At 44.8% G+C, this 16,754-nt stretch overlaps 1 protein-coding gene across 1 annotated transcript in view; it reads right to left on the bottom strand.

Annotated features, from left to right (window-relative positions):
- Positions 1-16,754, bottom strand: part of SMARCA2 (SWI/SNF related, matrix associated, actin dependent regulator of chromatin, subfamily a, member 2) — a 185,147-nt gene that overhangs the window by 17,794 nt on the left and 150,599 nt on the right. The window contains exons 29-30 of the mRNA XM_015566893.1: positions 11,221-11,438; positions 2,855-2,908 (exon numbers count right to left, since the gene is read on the bottom strand). Coding sequence (XP_015422379.1) covers positions 2,855-2,908; positions 11,221-11,438 — 272 coding nt within the window. The remainder of the gene's footprint in view (positions 1-2,854; positions 2,909-11,220; positions 11,439-16,754) is intronic.

Below are 16,754 nucleotides of genomic sequence, written 5' to 3'. Positions count from 1 at the left end.
ATACATATACATATGCATTTACATATACATTACTCATAATCTGCATCCATTATTACTTTACAGAGCTCTTTCATGTCTCTCCCATCCTTAATACTTGCACAGGGATTGAGACAGAAAATGCTCAGTACCTTTGAACACACGAAGAAAGGAATTAAAAAGTAATTTTTAAAATGTGTTCATCAGGCCGAAACCGGTTTGGCTCAGTGGATAGAGCGTCGGCCTGCGGACTGAAGGGTCCCGGATTCGATTCCAGTCAAGGGCATGTACCTGGGTTGCGGGCACATCCCCAGTGGGAGATGTGCAGGAGGCAGCTGATCGATGTTTCTCTCTCATCGATGTTTGTAACTCTCTATCTCTCTCCCTTCCTCTCTGTAAAAAAATCAATAAAATATATTTTTAAAAAAGACTTTAAAATGTGTTCATCAGAATTCAACTTCCGAATTTGTAAACTCAGGCTAATGGGGAAAGGAAACATACGTGAGAGTCAAGGACAAGAGAGACCCAGAGCCCTGCGGAAGCAAACACCAGCCCCTTGCTAAGGCTCTGGAAAGTACAGCTTCCACACGTCTTCCGTAAAGATGCATTTACCTACCGTATTTGCCGGCGTATAAGACGATTTTTTGGCCCTGAAAAATATGCCTCCAAGTGGGGGGTCGTCTTATACGCCAGGTACACTTCAGACAGACTGCCCATAGTGCTTGCCCCGTGCCATAGTGGCCTCCCGATGCCCGCCCACTTCATTCCACATACCGTTCAGGCATCAGCAGCGCTGCTGGGTGTATGCTCGGCTGTTATGCGATTTTGCTGTTATGCGATTTTACCACACTCGCAAAATCGCACACAGCCGACCATACACCCAGTATGATAGCGCAAAATCACGAATCGCGATACCATACTGGGTGTATGGTTGGCTGTGTGCGATTTTGCGAGTGTGGTAAATTCGGGTTACCGTATATTTCTTTACATATGCATTGAAGATTCGCGATTTTGCGCTATCATGGTGCCTGTTAGAATGTTGAAGAGCTCGCACTTGCGCACTAGTGAGGTCCCAGGGAGATGCTGATGTTGCTAGGGACTTGCCCGGCACTTGCTCTCTACCTCTATTTGTTATCTTACTTCTATCATTGACAGTCCCTCTAGGTTGTGGGCTGCTTGCCTGTGTTCCTGAGAAGCATCTACGGTACCAGTCTATAGAGTGTGTTTTCTTTAGTGAATTACCGGTATGTTTACCGGTAATAAACTTGCACTGTTTTATGTATATGTTTGATTACATACAGCCTTGTGACAGTTTTCCTGCATGTCATAAGCATTTGAATATAAATTAAAATGTTAAAATCAAATCTGATATTGTTTTACCTTTTATTTGGTGTGTGGAAGGTGTGCGGAAGAGGGGGTAGTCTTATACGGCGAGTATATAACAAACTCTGTATTTTGAGTGGAAATGTTAGGGGGTCGTCTTATACGCCCAGTCGTCTTATACGCCGGCAAATACGGTACGTCCCAACTACCTGCAGTCACGGTGTCTCCTCAGAAAGCCCAGGCATGACACTGGAGGCTTGCAATGCCCTTTAAAGTGGTTATTAATCCACTTCCCATGGTCACATGCCCAAGCGGATGGAAGAGGGAGAAAGAGCCATCTGTCCGTGTTCCCTGGGCTGGGTGTACAGTACCATTCAGACCTGAAAGCCTCCTTTCTCTGTTGTGGGGTAGAGGTGTTTACCCATGTTGGTTCATTATTTAAACTGCCCACATAATAAAGTCAAGTATTTATTGTTTCGATCCCAAAATTCAAATCCAAACCAAGTTCTCTGTTATAGAGGCAAAAACAGAGCACAATTCTTGACGTCTCTCAGTACACACTATGGATGGTGTGTCTGGCTTCCAGGATTGATAAATATTTACTGAACACCAACAGGGAGGAAAAAAAAGGGCAATCTTGCCCAATAGTTTCACCTCCACACAGGTTGTGGGTAGGTACAAGTCACCCCCACGTTTAACTCCCTTCTGTACAGGACAAAGCCACAGCTGGTGATCGGTATTCATCCTGAAACACAGCTTATTTCCGTTCTTTTTCCTCCTTGCCCTAGATGGGATCCTAACCTAGTGGGAGAGGGCGATGCCATAAAGGATTACTAGACAAATGTGGAATAGAGAGGTTAAGTATCATATTGATATTTTTTTTAAAGGTACAGGCTGACTGCAAGGGGAAGAGAAATGCTACTTTCAATATCTTAGTAACAACTCCCAACCCTGGTAAATCAAGCAAACCCCTCTCTCCCTCTCAGCTGGCGTCACAACGTTCTCACAAGATCTCTAGGAGAAAAGCATTTCTGCTTTCCATCCGACAGAAGCAAAGGCACACACAGGTTACAGGCTGGCTCAGGACACTCAGGACCACAGGCGACAGGTAAGTCAGAAGTCACACCCTGAACCCGACCCAGCAGGATCTCACTCCAGAACGCCAGACACAGCGCACCCACCACAGGCGATCCAAGCGCCACGCTGCTCTCCACCGAGCTACTGAAGCAGCATAGCACAGAGTGCAGGCCCGCAGGGTGAGACAGAAGCTGCGCGCAGAGGGAGGGGGAAGCAACAGAAACCATGGCTGAGGTGCTGGGGGCGCCTTGGTCAGAAGTGCTTTCAGAGAATGGACACCCCAAATGGAAACACTGCACACAGCCCCAGAAGCCACAGCGGGGGTTCCGGGGTATCTGCCGCCGCCACCCCGCACTCCGAGGAGGGGCCATGGGGAGGCGCTGGAGAGGCTCGTTTCTGACTCCTTAGGAATCGGTGGGTTTGGCGTAGCAAGGGATACCTGTATTTAGAGACACGGGAATACAAGACAGATCCTGACCTGTTTCCTTCTATTTCCAACTGAGAATTACTGGGCACCTTCTCCACGTTACACCTGCGGTAGAGTAGAAAGAACACTAGCGTCAGAAGACCTGGGTCCCCGTCCGGCCTGGCTCCTGCCTCCTAGATTGGGTCATTCATTTCGCTCTCCATGGCTCAGTCGCCTCACCTACCTGCCTTGCCCCCCTCACGGGAGGGTCGGGAAGACCACATGGGGTTATGTATGGAACATCATTCTGAAAAAATATATACTTCTCCAGAAATGGGGGGGAAAGAGGATTTTCTAACTTCTTTGGGACCTTCCCAGCTTCTCTCAAACACGGAAATGCCTATTACTCTGGTCCCATTTCCCTCCACACATGTTCTGTGTGGCCTTTAGGACACACACTCCATCCACTGTTCGGGAAGCAGAGGCAGACCTGAGGAAAGCAGCTTTAGCTTAGCCCAGTCTAGCTCCTCATTGGCAAAACGGGGATAATACTTACCTCGGAAAGCTGTCCCGAACACTGAACAGAGGCCGCAATTGGTTACGGCACCAGCACAGAGAGGGAGCCCGAAACAACTGCGAACCCTGGATTCTGAACCTTATCTAGGGAGTAGGTTCTACTTCCCAGAACTCCATTCCATTCCAACAGCTCACGGAGCCAATGACCCTCAACTGGGAAGGACCAGAAAGCAGCACCTGGGGTCTTTAATCCTTTCTGGGGGTTCCAGGGAGCCTCTGCCGTTGAGGATTTGGAAACTGCTGTGCTGGTGTCCTTTGTGTGGGGGCAGAGAAGTGGCTGACAGGTGTGACAAGTCTTGAGAAAACCCCCCGCCCCAGCGAGATCTTACCCTGGGCGCCCTTTGGCCCACACGGCCCATGCATGGTCACTTAGAGATCCCTCCTTAGAGCTGCTGCCAGCACGGCCCTAGGAGAGCGGAGGCCTTGCCGAGCGGGCAAAGCCCACACAGAGAAACGCAGGGGCAGTGCAGGCTACGGAGAAGTAGCTGGAATGTCCGAAATAGAAGGGTGGCAGACCGTCTTTCCCAGGGTAGAGGTTTGACCATCAGGCAGGCTACTGAAATGTTCAAGGGGAAGCTGTTGAAAGTTCTTAAGTGACAGTGTGACGTGCTCAGATAAGTATCCAGGAGGAAGGCAGAATGATGGGCAGACTGGAGACGGGGAACACAGGCAAGACATGCTGTCCCAGACCAGGCCAGGCCAGTGATGGGAGGGGTCTGAGGAAGACAGTGTGCCAGGAGGTGGAGGAGGGGTGCGCTGGGGAGATGCGTGTGCGTGTGCGTGGAGGAAACCTGGTATCTGAGTGCATGTTAGGAGTAAGTTACGGAATGGGAAATGCTTTCATCATTGCACTTTGGGGATATTGAATAATGACGGTGTTAGCCAAGGGGATACAGAAGCCATAATAGACTGTGCCGCCTCGGAAAGTGTAAGGGTGAAGGCAGAGAAACCTGCAAATGACAAATACTGTCTGAGACATTCTACAGACCACAATGCAGATCGTTTGAGGAGAGATGGGCATGGTTCTGTGGTTTGAGAGTATCAGAAGTGACAGCTCACTGGGTACGTGAGGCTCTGAACAAAGGAAATCCCAGCAGAGTAATTTTACTCGGGGCTGGTAAGGAGCACCTGGGGACAGACCTACCCAGCAGGTCAGCCGTCTGACTGGCTTGGGGCAAAAAAAGTACAAACAAACAAAAACCCCAAAGTGACAAAAAAGAATATTACCTAATGGTATGGATTTGGCTTTAAGAATGTATTTTCTTCAAGTGTATTTTAAAAAGACAACATGAACTGGTACGAACAGTCTATCTTAGGAAGCCTCGGGATGAAGGTCAACGCAGGAAAGCCTTTCGCACAGCAAGCACCTACATGCACTCCAGGTAAAGCACTTAGGAGAGAAATCTTGGAACAATGCCATGCTTTTTAGTAAGAGTCCATCCCTTCTGGAGAATGAGTGGACTACCTGTGAGCCTTCAAAATAGCAGTCAGCTTTACTCAAAATGAGAGAGATGCTAGCTAACCAATGCCTTTTCAGCATATATAGGAATTAAATGAGTACATATGTATCACTTTCCCCCTAAAAGTGACCTTAAACATGAGATGTCATTGTAGCCTCATATAATGGACTCACATGACCACCCCCCCTTTCCCTGAATTCCCCGGTCCACTGCCTGTTCAGTAACATGGGCTGGGAGGGCCATCCCCCCACATGGTGAGCCATGGAGGCCAGCAAGCACCTCTGGCCCTGCTGAGCAGGGCAGGGCTGGAAATGAGGTGGGGAATGCAATAAATGAATGGATGATTTTCTACAACGTGAAAAGAGCCAGGCAGGACTCACAACAAGCTAAGGCTTGCCACCTTCTTAGATAGAATCAGAGCTTACTAAAACGAGGGGCAAGACGACAGTCCATGTTCAGGAAAGAGAGCAGAGCCTGAGGAGCCCTAGGGAGAGAGAAGTCCTGTGGTTGTCACCCCTGCCACTCTACCATGTACCAGGGCTGTGTCCAATCAGATAGGCCGGGCAGATAGTGCCCGCCTCTCCCACTGCTTCCCTGGGCGCTTTCTCAGAGCTGGTGGACCTCAAGTCCAAACCCTTCGCAACCACAGGCCCAGGCCTCACCAACTACTCCTGCTACAAGTCTTCAAACAATTGATGGAGGGAGGAGGTGACAATGACCTCATCTGCCAGTCCAGGTTCTTTGAGAAGGAGAACAATGCTCAGATTTGAAAGCAAGGCATAATAAAGGCTGAACAAAAGCTACTGATAAGGCGAGTGGATAGAAAGCCTATCAAGACGCTTCAGATGTGTTCGAGTGTCCAGCTGCAAACTAATTACATCCTGAGACAGTGTGTGTAGGTTTCTCCTGCTAATAATGGTTAAGAGACCAGAAAAGAGAAATGGAATCAGAAGAATCGAGATAAGCAAATGTCCCCATTTCCAAAGGAGAAAAGGAACTGGAGACTGCTCTGCTTGAAGTGTATCCTTGCTAAAAACTTAGGAGAAATTATTCAGATGCCACCGGGCTATTTAGAGAAGATAAATAATACCATTAAGGAGCAGTAGGGGGTCTCTTAAAAAAAGCCATGGCAAGCTAACCTCATTTCCTCTTTCCACGGGGATTCTTAGTGGATAGATTGGAGAGGCCATACATGTGTATGTCTTGGTTTTAGCCCTTCTAGATAACCTTGAGAAAGGAGAGATAAGTGTGGGTGACATGATAGCATGGTCATGTGAGTTCACAGGTGGCTAATCAACTCTTAAGGATTGCTGGTTAATAAATTCGTGTCAACCTGCAGCGATTTTCAGGGGCATGATATAGAGACCTGTCCTTTGCCTGTTAGCAATTTTTCAGCAATAGTCTATCTTCAGCACAAATGATTGAAAACCGCAGTTTCTCTGTTTTCCACCAGACCTAACCAAAGCAACATACAACAGTCACGGTTCTCCACCAAAAGAATATAATGTGTTATGAATCGTCTAGATCAGTGGTCGGCAAACTGCGGCTCACGAGCCACTTTGGCCCCTTTGGCCCCTTGAGTGTGGCCACGAAGTTTCACTCGCACTGTAAGTGCGCTCCCACACGTGGTATTTTGTGGCAGAGCCACACTCAAGGGGCCGCAGTTTGCCAATCACTGCCCTAGCAAATCTTCAGATGACCAATAAAACTTAGGAAGACAAGGAAGTAAACTTGATTTTTTTAAAAGGCACAAAAATTCAGAGTTCTATCAGTAGACTAGAATGAGAAAACAAAAAAATCAATTAATTGCAACTGCACAAGGATAAGAATAACTCTAGTAGATTCAGGTTCAAAAAAAAAAAAAAGGAAGAAAGAAAGAAAAAGAAAAGAAAAAAGAAATACAGCATGCCAGTGAGAAAAGAGCTGTCTGCATGTTCGGGGGAGGAGGAGTTTTTCCAACAAGTCACATGTTCACCGTGAGTTAACTCTGTGTCAAAGTTGCTGGAAGAAGTTAACACACTCTTGAGTTATGTTAACAGAATCCTGGTGTTCAGAATAAGAAAGCTAACCAGCCTGCAACGAGCCGCAGAATACATGTGACGTTCCGGGTGCCGCGTTTCAAATGCGACACTAAGAAAGCGGAATGTGCCGAAGGCAGGGACCAGGGTGGTGCAAGTCTAGGGTACCCCCGGATAGCAGGGTGAGGTGTGTCAGCCTGAAGAAGGATGTCCTGGGGTGAAAGTGTTTACAGATGTTTTAAAGGACATTTCTTAAGACTCTCTGAAGGCCTAAGTAGAGCAAACAGCTGGAAGTCAGGGGACTGAATCCATCTTACTGAAGGAAATGGCTGTTGTGTTCAGAGGTGGCCTGTCTCCTAACACTGGAGCTAACGCTGGGCATGTCCACGCTGAGGTGGACGACAGTCAGCCAGAGGTTCAGGGACACAGATGGGTTGTGGGAAGTTGGACCAGGTAGAGATAAAACCCCTCCCAACATTAAGACTCGCTCTAGGAATCTCTCTTTATTCAGGTTAACACCATAAGCCACATCTCTAGACTTGGAGTAGCTCTACCCGCCCCTACTCTTCAGCATCGTACTCGACATCTCATCCCGGGGACAATGTTTATAGGGTACAGATACCAATCAGGTTGAATTCATTTTCAAAGAAATAGTCTTAGGATAAATATCACATAAACTGAGAATATGGTTTTAGAAGTCTCCTACATAAACAGAACAAAGCACGCTTAACAAGTCCGAGCAAAGCCTTCTGATATTACTCGACAGAGAGTTTTGTTTGGGGAAATAGAATGGGAACGGGGAGCAGCAGGCCAGAGCTGCCTCTGACAGCGATCACTGTAGGAAGCCTTTCCAAAGACGAACCACACAACATTGGCTCTTTGGGGTGACATTTTAAAATGAGACCTGGTGCTCAAAACAAAGGCAGTCAATGGATGCCTACATCATCCTAGTCCGTCATTTAAAAGAAGAGACATCTGCCCCAGAATCATGGAAGAAGGTTGGGGGTGGGGTGAGGGGAACTGTCTCACGAGAGAGAATTAGTTCTTGTATATCAACTAAATATAGATGGCAGGTCTGACTTACTACCCTGCTATCCTGCACCTGATAGAGCTCTAACGTGGACTGGGGTGACGGGAGGCAGGTTAGCACAGGTGGCATTTCCTTCCCAGGCAGGTTCAGTTACTATATTAGTAGCTGACTTTAAGGGTGCAAAAATCTGAGCACATGGAGAGGTACGTTTCCCAGCAGCGTCTTCTAAATCCAACCAAAAATATGACAACATATCTAATTACAGCCCTCCTAATTTGAGTGCCTCCTACTTGAGCACCAAGTTTGGTAAGAGAAATAAAAAAATATAAATAGACTAAGCGCTTTTTCTAGAGGGTTACTAACATGAAATGTACATGAGACATGCAGTGGTGGGAAATTTCGTGCATATTCCCCAGAATGTGCCTAAAATGTGGGAGCTAACAGAATGGATCTTAGAGGGGTTCCTTTGCAAAGGGAAGGTAAAATAAATAAATAAAACCAGAGGATGTGTGTGTGTGGGGGGGAAGTACTCAATGTCTGCATGCTGAAGATTTAAATATCCTTCCTTCCACTACCATACAACTAAAGACTTGCTCAATAACCAGTCCCGCAGAAAGTGTTTTTGGGAAATAAAAGGGTGGGAAGCCTGTCAGCAAGGACACTGACTTTATCGTGTGCCGAGCCCTACTCACCCACTCCTGTGATTCCTTATACACAGTCTGAAAGGCTAATTATTACTTATTAAACTGTCCAAAAACCTTGGGTTGTATTCACTCATCAAATCCTCATAACGCCTCTAGAGGCAGGTGAGTAATTATTCCATTTTGTGGATAAGAAAAGTGAGGCTTAGGCAGGTTAAGTAAATTGCTCACCCCTCCCCACCCGCTTGCCCCCGAAATGCTAGAGTTAGAATTCAAACACAGGCAGTTAAATCAGAATGTTTTTATCTTTCTTATTGAGCCACAAAGTGTTCTTAATTTGTTGTAAATATTATCCTTTTGTATATGGTGAAAATATCATATAACATATCTTGTAGACTGTTTTTTAAAAATCTCTAGAAGTTCTAAATTTTGATGTAGTCAGATTTGCAAACCGTTTTCTTAATTATCTTTTTTTACCTTTTACATTTAGGTTTTAAATCCAACTGGCCCTCACTTTATCTGTTTAGATAAGAAACAAGACAGGAGCCCGTGGTCTAACTACTGCACTATGCCTCGCTGACTTTTAAGTGACCTAACCTTATACCTCTCTGTATTCTGGGCAGTTCCTAGGAAAGTGGTCAGCCCACGGCCATGGATATCCTTAAATCACAAACTCCAAAGGCTGTGGAGCCAGCAGGTGATATAAAGGAGTGGAGGGGCCAGGTGTGAAAAGCACGATGCTAAATGGTAACGGACACTCCTACCGGAGCAGTGGAAGTGGTGATGCGACGGGGACTGTGACAAACCAGAGCGCGACCGCCCGCAGAGGCGGCAGCCACGTCTTCACCCTGAGCAGCTGCCGCCGATGGGAAAGTTGGGTAGATTGCTGCTAGATATTTAGGTTTTTCAAAAAGGGGGGGGGGGGGACAACAACCACCACCTCTCAAGTTTTATTTTTAAAAAGCTCGCTAATTTAATGTTTGCTTTTTAATTTTTAAAAAAACTACGTGAAATATGAAAGAAAACCATCTGTGGTCCACTGGCTGGTGACCTCTTTCCTGCCATGAAGCAGGAGAGAGCCATCCCTGGAATACCAGGCCTGGCACCGAGCCTCTCAGGACTTGCTTGGCTGTTCTCAGCGCTACAGCAGCCCTAACCTCACGCACAGCAGGTAATGACCCAGATGCCTGTCAGAGACCCACGCACACCTCGTCAGAGACACAGGCATTGTGCTTTCCTGAGACAAAGGGCAAGAAGAGTTAGAAGTATAAGCCAGGGGCTGATAAAATGAGATGCCATAGTCCAAGCTGGCTTCCTGGATGGAAACTGTTCCTGCCTCCGGCAAACCTACCCATCGGGTTTGGGGGTAAATAGAAACTTGACAGAGTTACTGACTCTTGGTTTACAAGGAAGTTTGCTGTTCACTGTAGTAAAAGAATGGACTTCTGGCCAAATTTTCCTCCCTGAATTGCTGTCATTCCCCTGTGTCAAGGAGTAGCTTACCCAGACCCAATATAATGGGGCTGTCCCCCTTGAGGCCACCTCAGAATTCTGTGAAAAAAGGGGGAGGGTAGTAAAAATAGGAAGCGGGGGACCAACAAGACCTGGTTGGTAAAGAGGGGCAAGTTATTCTCACCCTTCACACACACCCCCTCCCACTCACTCACTTGTCACCATTTCTGAAAACTCCTAATAAATCATGTAATAAAAACTTAACAATAAAACCCCATGGTTGAAAGTTTCTTGCTTTTGTGACTATTTAATCTTTATAATGACATCCTCTCCCTAGTATAACACATTCACTAAAATCAAAATGAAAAACTAAAATCACAACTTAGTTATTCGTTTTAAAACTTTCAGGAATACAGAGCAACACTAGTTAATGTAAAATATATATATATGTAACTAAAAATGATTAATACCATATGCAATTTAGAGAAATGTGTGTTTTGTTTCCTATCAATTTTTTCCATCAAAATGACATGTAATTGTCCCATTCACATGCTTAGCAAGTGGAAACCAAATCAACTAATCAGAATGTAGTCTAACTAGATTATCTACTGTAGCGGGCTGACACCCTAAAACACCTTTGCTTTGGTTTTCAAATAAGTGTTCATTGTTTAAAATGGTCTGGGGCTAGTGTCCAGGACAGATTTCTCAAAATTCACATTCAAAAGTTCCATGCAAAAGAGGCAGAGTTTTTTCCACGCTGTCTATATAGTATTAGGGGGGAGAAGAAGATGGCTCAAGCAAGTGCTTGGACAAGACGGTCAAGGGTGTTGGGAGGAAAGAAGGACCGGTAACTTCGATGATGTACCTGTTTGGTTGTAAACAGAGTCTTAACATGAAATATTTACCTTAAATACGCTAGGACTGTTCTTTCTCTAACAACTCAAACCAGAAGTACAATTTCACTCTATTGTTTCAATCCTTCCACATCCCTGATGGTATTTCAGAGAGCCCTAAGAATCCTCCTCCAGTTCAGATTTCCTTAGTTTTGTAATCTAAACTCCTGCTTCCAAACAGCCATCAAACATCATACAAGACAGCAGTAGTGGCCATTTTGAACACACCTTTGAGTGAAAGCCACAAAACACTAAGTAGAAAGCACGCGCCAGCCCCAGTGCACACCTTGGTATCGCCTGCTCTGACGTGGCCTCGCGGGGGTGGGGTCTCGGTGAAGATGACCAAGGGGAAGGGGAGAGGCACTCACCTGTCTTTGTAGTTGATCACAGTATCGATGATGGCATTCATCTGCTTTGTCAGTTTGGGGGGGTTTGGTGACAATTTCTCTGCGGGAGGGCGACCTCGTCTCTTCTTAGCTTTTTCCACATCTTCTTTTGCGGGATCTTTATCCACATTTCTTCGTCTCTTTCGTTTCTTAAGCCGTACTTCCTCTTCCATTTCTTCCAAATTGCCGTCTTCAATGGCCTGTTACAAGGGAACGAAGGAGAAAAATTCAAGACAAGAGGATAACCAATATATATACACACATACACAGAATTTGAATTAATTAGAATAAAATGAAACAAACTAACCAAAAAATAAAAGTTAACAGCAATCAGTGGAGTAGGAAGAAAAAGGGAAGACCACCATATCGAATAAAATGCATCTTTAACCCAAGTCTGTTTCATGAGCAAAATATGTTGAAGGCCTGAAACACTAATAGTAAAGAAGACTATGACAAATTCGAGAAGGTCCGTACATTTTGGTGTTGAAGATAACTGAATCCAATTGAAATTGTGTCTCAATAGAAGAAAAAGACCTTAACTGTCTCATTACTGTAAGGGAGGAAAAGATATAATTTAAAAAAAAGGGGGGGGGATGAGTGAAGAAAAAAATATTCCTTAAGAATACATCCTTACAATCATATAAGCATTGACCATTTCTTTTGTAAGATTTTTACATCAATGTATGCATGATTCACAACATAAATCAAAATTGCATCCAGATTTTTGTTCTCACGTAGCCATTCGTGAACAAGGAAACGGAGAAGTACAAAGCCACATTCCTTTGTAAAGGCACTTAAATCATCCGATGAAGAACACACACACTCACAAACAACACACACTTTTTTTCCAATTACCTGCCAACGCTTGCTTTAAACCAGAGCCAGCAGCACTAATGCAGAGAGATAATAAAATAGCTATAAAAACAACCGGGCATAAAAGAAACCTGTTCACAAATGGCTAAAAGATCCATGTGACAGACCCAGAAGTTTAAACTTTTTTTCCCCTGGTAAATCTCAAAACTTAAGAAAAACAGAGGTGGGAGGGGGAGAGGGGGAGAGAAGGGGGGGGATGCAAAAGAAAAAACAAAAGCCCAAACCACAACAGATAAAAGAGTATTTAACCACAGAAAGAAAAATATTTTTTAAAACCTTTAAATTATATTTTAAGATGGCCTTCTCACACAAAATAACTGATGTTGTTATTTGTTCCTCCTGCCTCTCAATATTGCCTCCAGTATGCAAATGCTAATCAATCCTTTCGAGAAGCTGAAAGAGCTCTAATCATAAGGCAATTACCTTCATTTCTCCACAGCACCAAACATGGCTAATATTTATGATCATGTGAGTATAACAATCAATATAAAGAGTGATTACAGCTCAGACATAATTTCTTTCACTTGTGTACAATGCCTCCTGAAGAAGAAAGGTTTTTGTGAAGAAAACCTGGTGCAGAACACACAGCAACCTGGCATGTTAAAAAATGCCTGTGGCATTTACAATATGTTTTCTATGCATCTCCCAATGTGCAAACCCAGAGAAGCAACATGCACACAGACAGTCTGAGCCTAGGCCTTAATAATCAAAAGACAATTTCTATCACGATCCTACAATGTTCAGATAACCACGATGAAGAAGGCGAGATCTGATGAATTATGAGGAAAAAGGAAAAAAGCTCATCATTTCATTAATATTCATTCGCCAAAAAGCAGGACACCCACTATACAGCTAAACACACTGCAGCTAAGCAAAGATTAAGAAAAGGAAATTGTCCCGCAAATCTTGGTGGCTGAACATGCTAATAATAAAATACAGCATGCAAGGCTGTCAACAGTTAATGGTATTGCTCTCAAGCACCCAGTTGCACACAGAAATACAGAGAACACTGGCTTTTGATGTGTTACACACCTACACATGCCTGGGATGTAGTTCTACTGAATCTTCAAGACGGCAACGAAAAAGGATATTTACCTTACCACTATCAGCAGGCCGGCTATCGGAAATCACAGTTAGTGGGGATAAAATTAACAAGCCAGCAAAGCAGCGAGCTGCTAGTCTCTTCATCAGCTGATCAGGAAAAAAAAGAGAGCTGGGAAAGGCTATGTTTTCATAGACAAGTAATTTTATTTTACAGAAAATTTAATACTGAAAGGATTGTGGATACTCAAATCTGCTGTTTCATTCTCCCTACTACAAGGCCCGAAGCCTTCCTCCTTCAGCCTGTTTTAATATTGACAACTACTTATCATATTTTTTTCTCCTCTTATTATTTCAGGCAGCAGAATTAAAGATTTTTTAGCTCGGGCGGTTTCTGATTCTTACTTGCATTTTAACAATTAAGCTGATAAGGAAACAAATTAATATTCAAATCTACTATCAAAAATTAAAACAAGGTATGCTTCTTTTTGGTATTTGAAACCTCATTTTAGTGTTTTTCATAAAACAAGCTGCATGGTTTTGGAGCAGTTTAAGATGATTTTTTTAGATAAAGGAATTTCTTTTTCATTAAATGCATGTCAGTAAAAGCAATGTGCATGTTCTCAAGTATAAATATTTTAATAAAATATGTTATTCTGTTCTTTAAAGAAAACCCTGAACAACTGTGACACTTCACTTTCAGTTTCATGCTGTAAAATTTTTCATTGTTTTTCTTTTCAGTGGGATAAATGAAGAGGGGGAAGTTGTGAAAGAGTATTTATACTCTCACCCCCCCCCCCTTAACTTTGCAAAAAAAAAAGGGGGGGGGAAACAAAGCATAAGCTAGTGATAGTTGGACTGTTAAATCTCTAAATCTAAGTAGCTAAAAAGCAAAAACAATTTAAACTACAAAAAGAACTAGTAATTTTTATTACAATTGCAAATACATGCAGATTCTTATTAAATTTAGGTTTTGGAATCACATGGAAACACACAAAGTACTGACCATTATTCCCCTTAAAGTAAGGCTTTTATGCAGTAATGCAGACAGCTACAAACACCTTTCCCTCCTCCCCCAAGACCCCAAACACATCCATATGCAGTGCTTGTTGTAGAGGGATTTCCAAGGGTCTTGTTCTAATGGAAATCAATTCTCTAAATATTTCCCGGTGCTTTTAGCACTTAAAGGAGTGGAGTAAGATTACTCCTGCATGTAAGTAAAATTATCCTTGGACATTTAAAACTGCTCTTTAATTTAAAAAAATTACTTATTCCACTGGCTACTCTGACTCAACTCAGTGCTAAGGGGAGGGGGGGGCACAAAAAGAAAACTTGCTACACAATGCTAAAGTACTACCCCCAAAAGATTTCCCTTCCAAACCTTTTACCAGCACAATAATGAAATAAATCACAGAAGCAAACCCCCAGTTTCCGACTGGTGACGTGTTGCGCAAGAGTGCGAGCCCTAATTCAACATACAGACGGCTCCCATGCCGAACTGCCTCTAGATTTAATGAAGTGAATAGGAAGGAAGTCGGGGGAAAAAAAGTGTACAAATAAGAAATTAACACTTTCCTGCCCTACGCACACGGCGAGCTACAACTACAGCGAAGTTTGGTGAGGCGCTTCTTTCCTTAAAGGCGCACTGCACCCTCCTGGCTCCGGATGTCACTAAAAAAACCCTTCTGGTGATTAAAAAAAAAACCAAAAAAAAAAAAAAAAAACCCCAGCCAACTTAAAACAGTGAAGCATATTTCAGCCTGCGTTTTTCCTGAATGGAGCTGGGAATTACTCCTTCCTCCACTGGATGGCAACCTTTTTTCCCCTCCCTTCTTTCTCTCTTTCTTTCTTTAAGAAAAAAAATTATTTTTAAGAATACATTTTCCTGACACAGGCCGGGCAAGAGCACGATGCGGACGGGCTCCTTCTTCAGCTAGCTCGTGAGGAGGCGGCGTGCAGGCTGATACCACGCAGGAGAGGAGGTGCCCGAGCAGCTGCGCTGGAGGAGCCGCTCTGCAGCCCGAGAGCACATGGCAGAGCCGGGGCGGCCGCACGTGGGTCGGGCCGGGCCCCGGGCCCCGGACACACAGCACTTCTTTCAGGGAGAGGCGGACGGTGCAGAGGGCCGGCAGGCATGATCCCCGCTCCCCTCGGCCCGCGGGGTACCGCGGCGCTAGGACACCCGACTTCGCCGCAGCCCGATGCCGGACCACGAGTAGGTACCGGGGACGAGCAAACAAAAGCCAGGAGCCGGCGCGGCGCATTGTTTCCCCGCGGCTGCCTTCCCCCTCGGCGGCTCCCCAGCCCACGCAGCGTGGCACGGCCCTCTCGGCGGAACAGACCATCTCGGGGAAAACGGGAAGGGGCAGCTCGGCAGGCGGCTAGACAATGCCTGCCTGGGAAATGTCTCGGCTGGGAAAAGGGCAAGGGAGCGTGGTAATGCTTCCGTCTGATGGTGAACATCACGTTTCTGCCCACCGACACGTTCTCTTTCTCTGTCCACGAGGATGGGGGGGTGGGGGGTCCTCTCCACTGAGAAACTCTAGGATTCCAGAAGAGCTGGATGCTACTGGGGGTGGAGGTGGGGTTAGCGTGCAGGGCTAAGCATGAAAGAATTGGGTCATGCCAGTACCAGCACTTCCTGGGGACCACACACACGTCACTAAACTTGATCCCATTATTTGGGGAGCTTAGACTTTCCTCAAGCCCCCATGAGATCCCAGACGCCAGTAAGTACAGGAAATGAGCCTCCAAACCACCACAACTGCAGCAACAACAACAGAAAGTGGGATTTTGCCCTGGTCGGTGCGCTCAATGGTTAGAGCGTCAGCCCACACACGGAAGGGACTCGGTTCGATTCCAGTCAAGGGCACATACCTGGGTTGCAGGTTCTATCCCCCAGCCAGCTCAGAGTGCGTGTGGAGGCAACCAACTGATGTCTCTCACGTCCACGTTTCTTTCTCTTTCTCTCTCTCCTTCCCTCCCTTCCATCTCTACAAAATCAATGGGAAAAAATATCCTCAGGTGAGGATTAACAAAAAGAAAGTGGAATTTTAAAGGAAATTTAACATTTTATGTATGAGAAACTTTCTTATAATAGGAATATTTAAAAACAGCAAAAAAATTGAACATGAAATTCTTGCTCAAAATGGCATCATTTTAAGCACTTGGTTTCATAAAGACTGCAGCCCTTCGGATACAGAATTTCAAACTCACGGCTTTGGACAATTAAGTTTTGATTATTACCATCCCCCAAAGCAACCTATTTGAAAAGGATGCATGAAATCAAATTCCCTAAGGTGAAATAAACCAGACACATACAGGCAAATGTTGTCTGACTGCACTAATATGAGAAAGGAGAAGAGTGGTTACCAAGGGTTAAATGGGGGGGCGGGTGCAGTTATTGATTATTGAGGACAGAATTTCAGTTTGGAATGATGAAAAAGTTCTGGAGTGGGCAGTGGTGATGTTTGTATAACAATGTGCTTAAATGTACACACAAGTTTTATGTTATGTGCATTTTACCAAAACAATAAAAAAAAGTCCCTGGAAAGATACCAAATTCTCTAAATATTATTAGGGGGGAAAAAAACAAACAACTG

This window comes from Myotis davidii, unplaced genomic scaffold, assembly GCF_000327345.1.
Source record: "Myotis davidii unplaced genomic scaffold, ASM32734v1 scaffold83, whole genome shotgun sequence".
In the NCBI taxonomy this organism is placed as follows: domain Eukaryota; kingdom Metazoa; phylum Chordata; class Mammalia; order Chiroptera; family Vespertilionidae; genus Myotis; species Myotis davidii.
The sequence above is the reverse complement of the archived record's forward strand: the minus strand, read 5'-3'. Positions and strand labels throughout refer to the sequence as shown.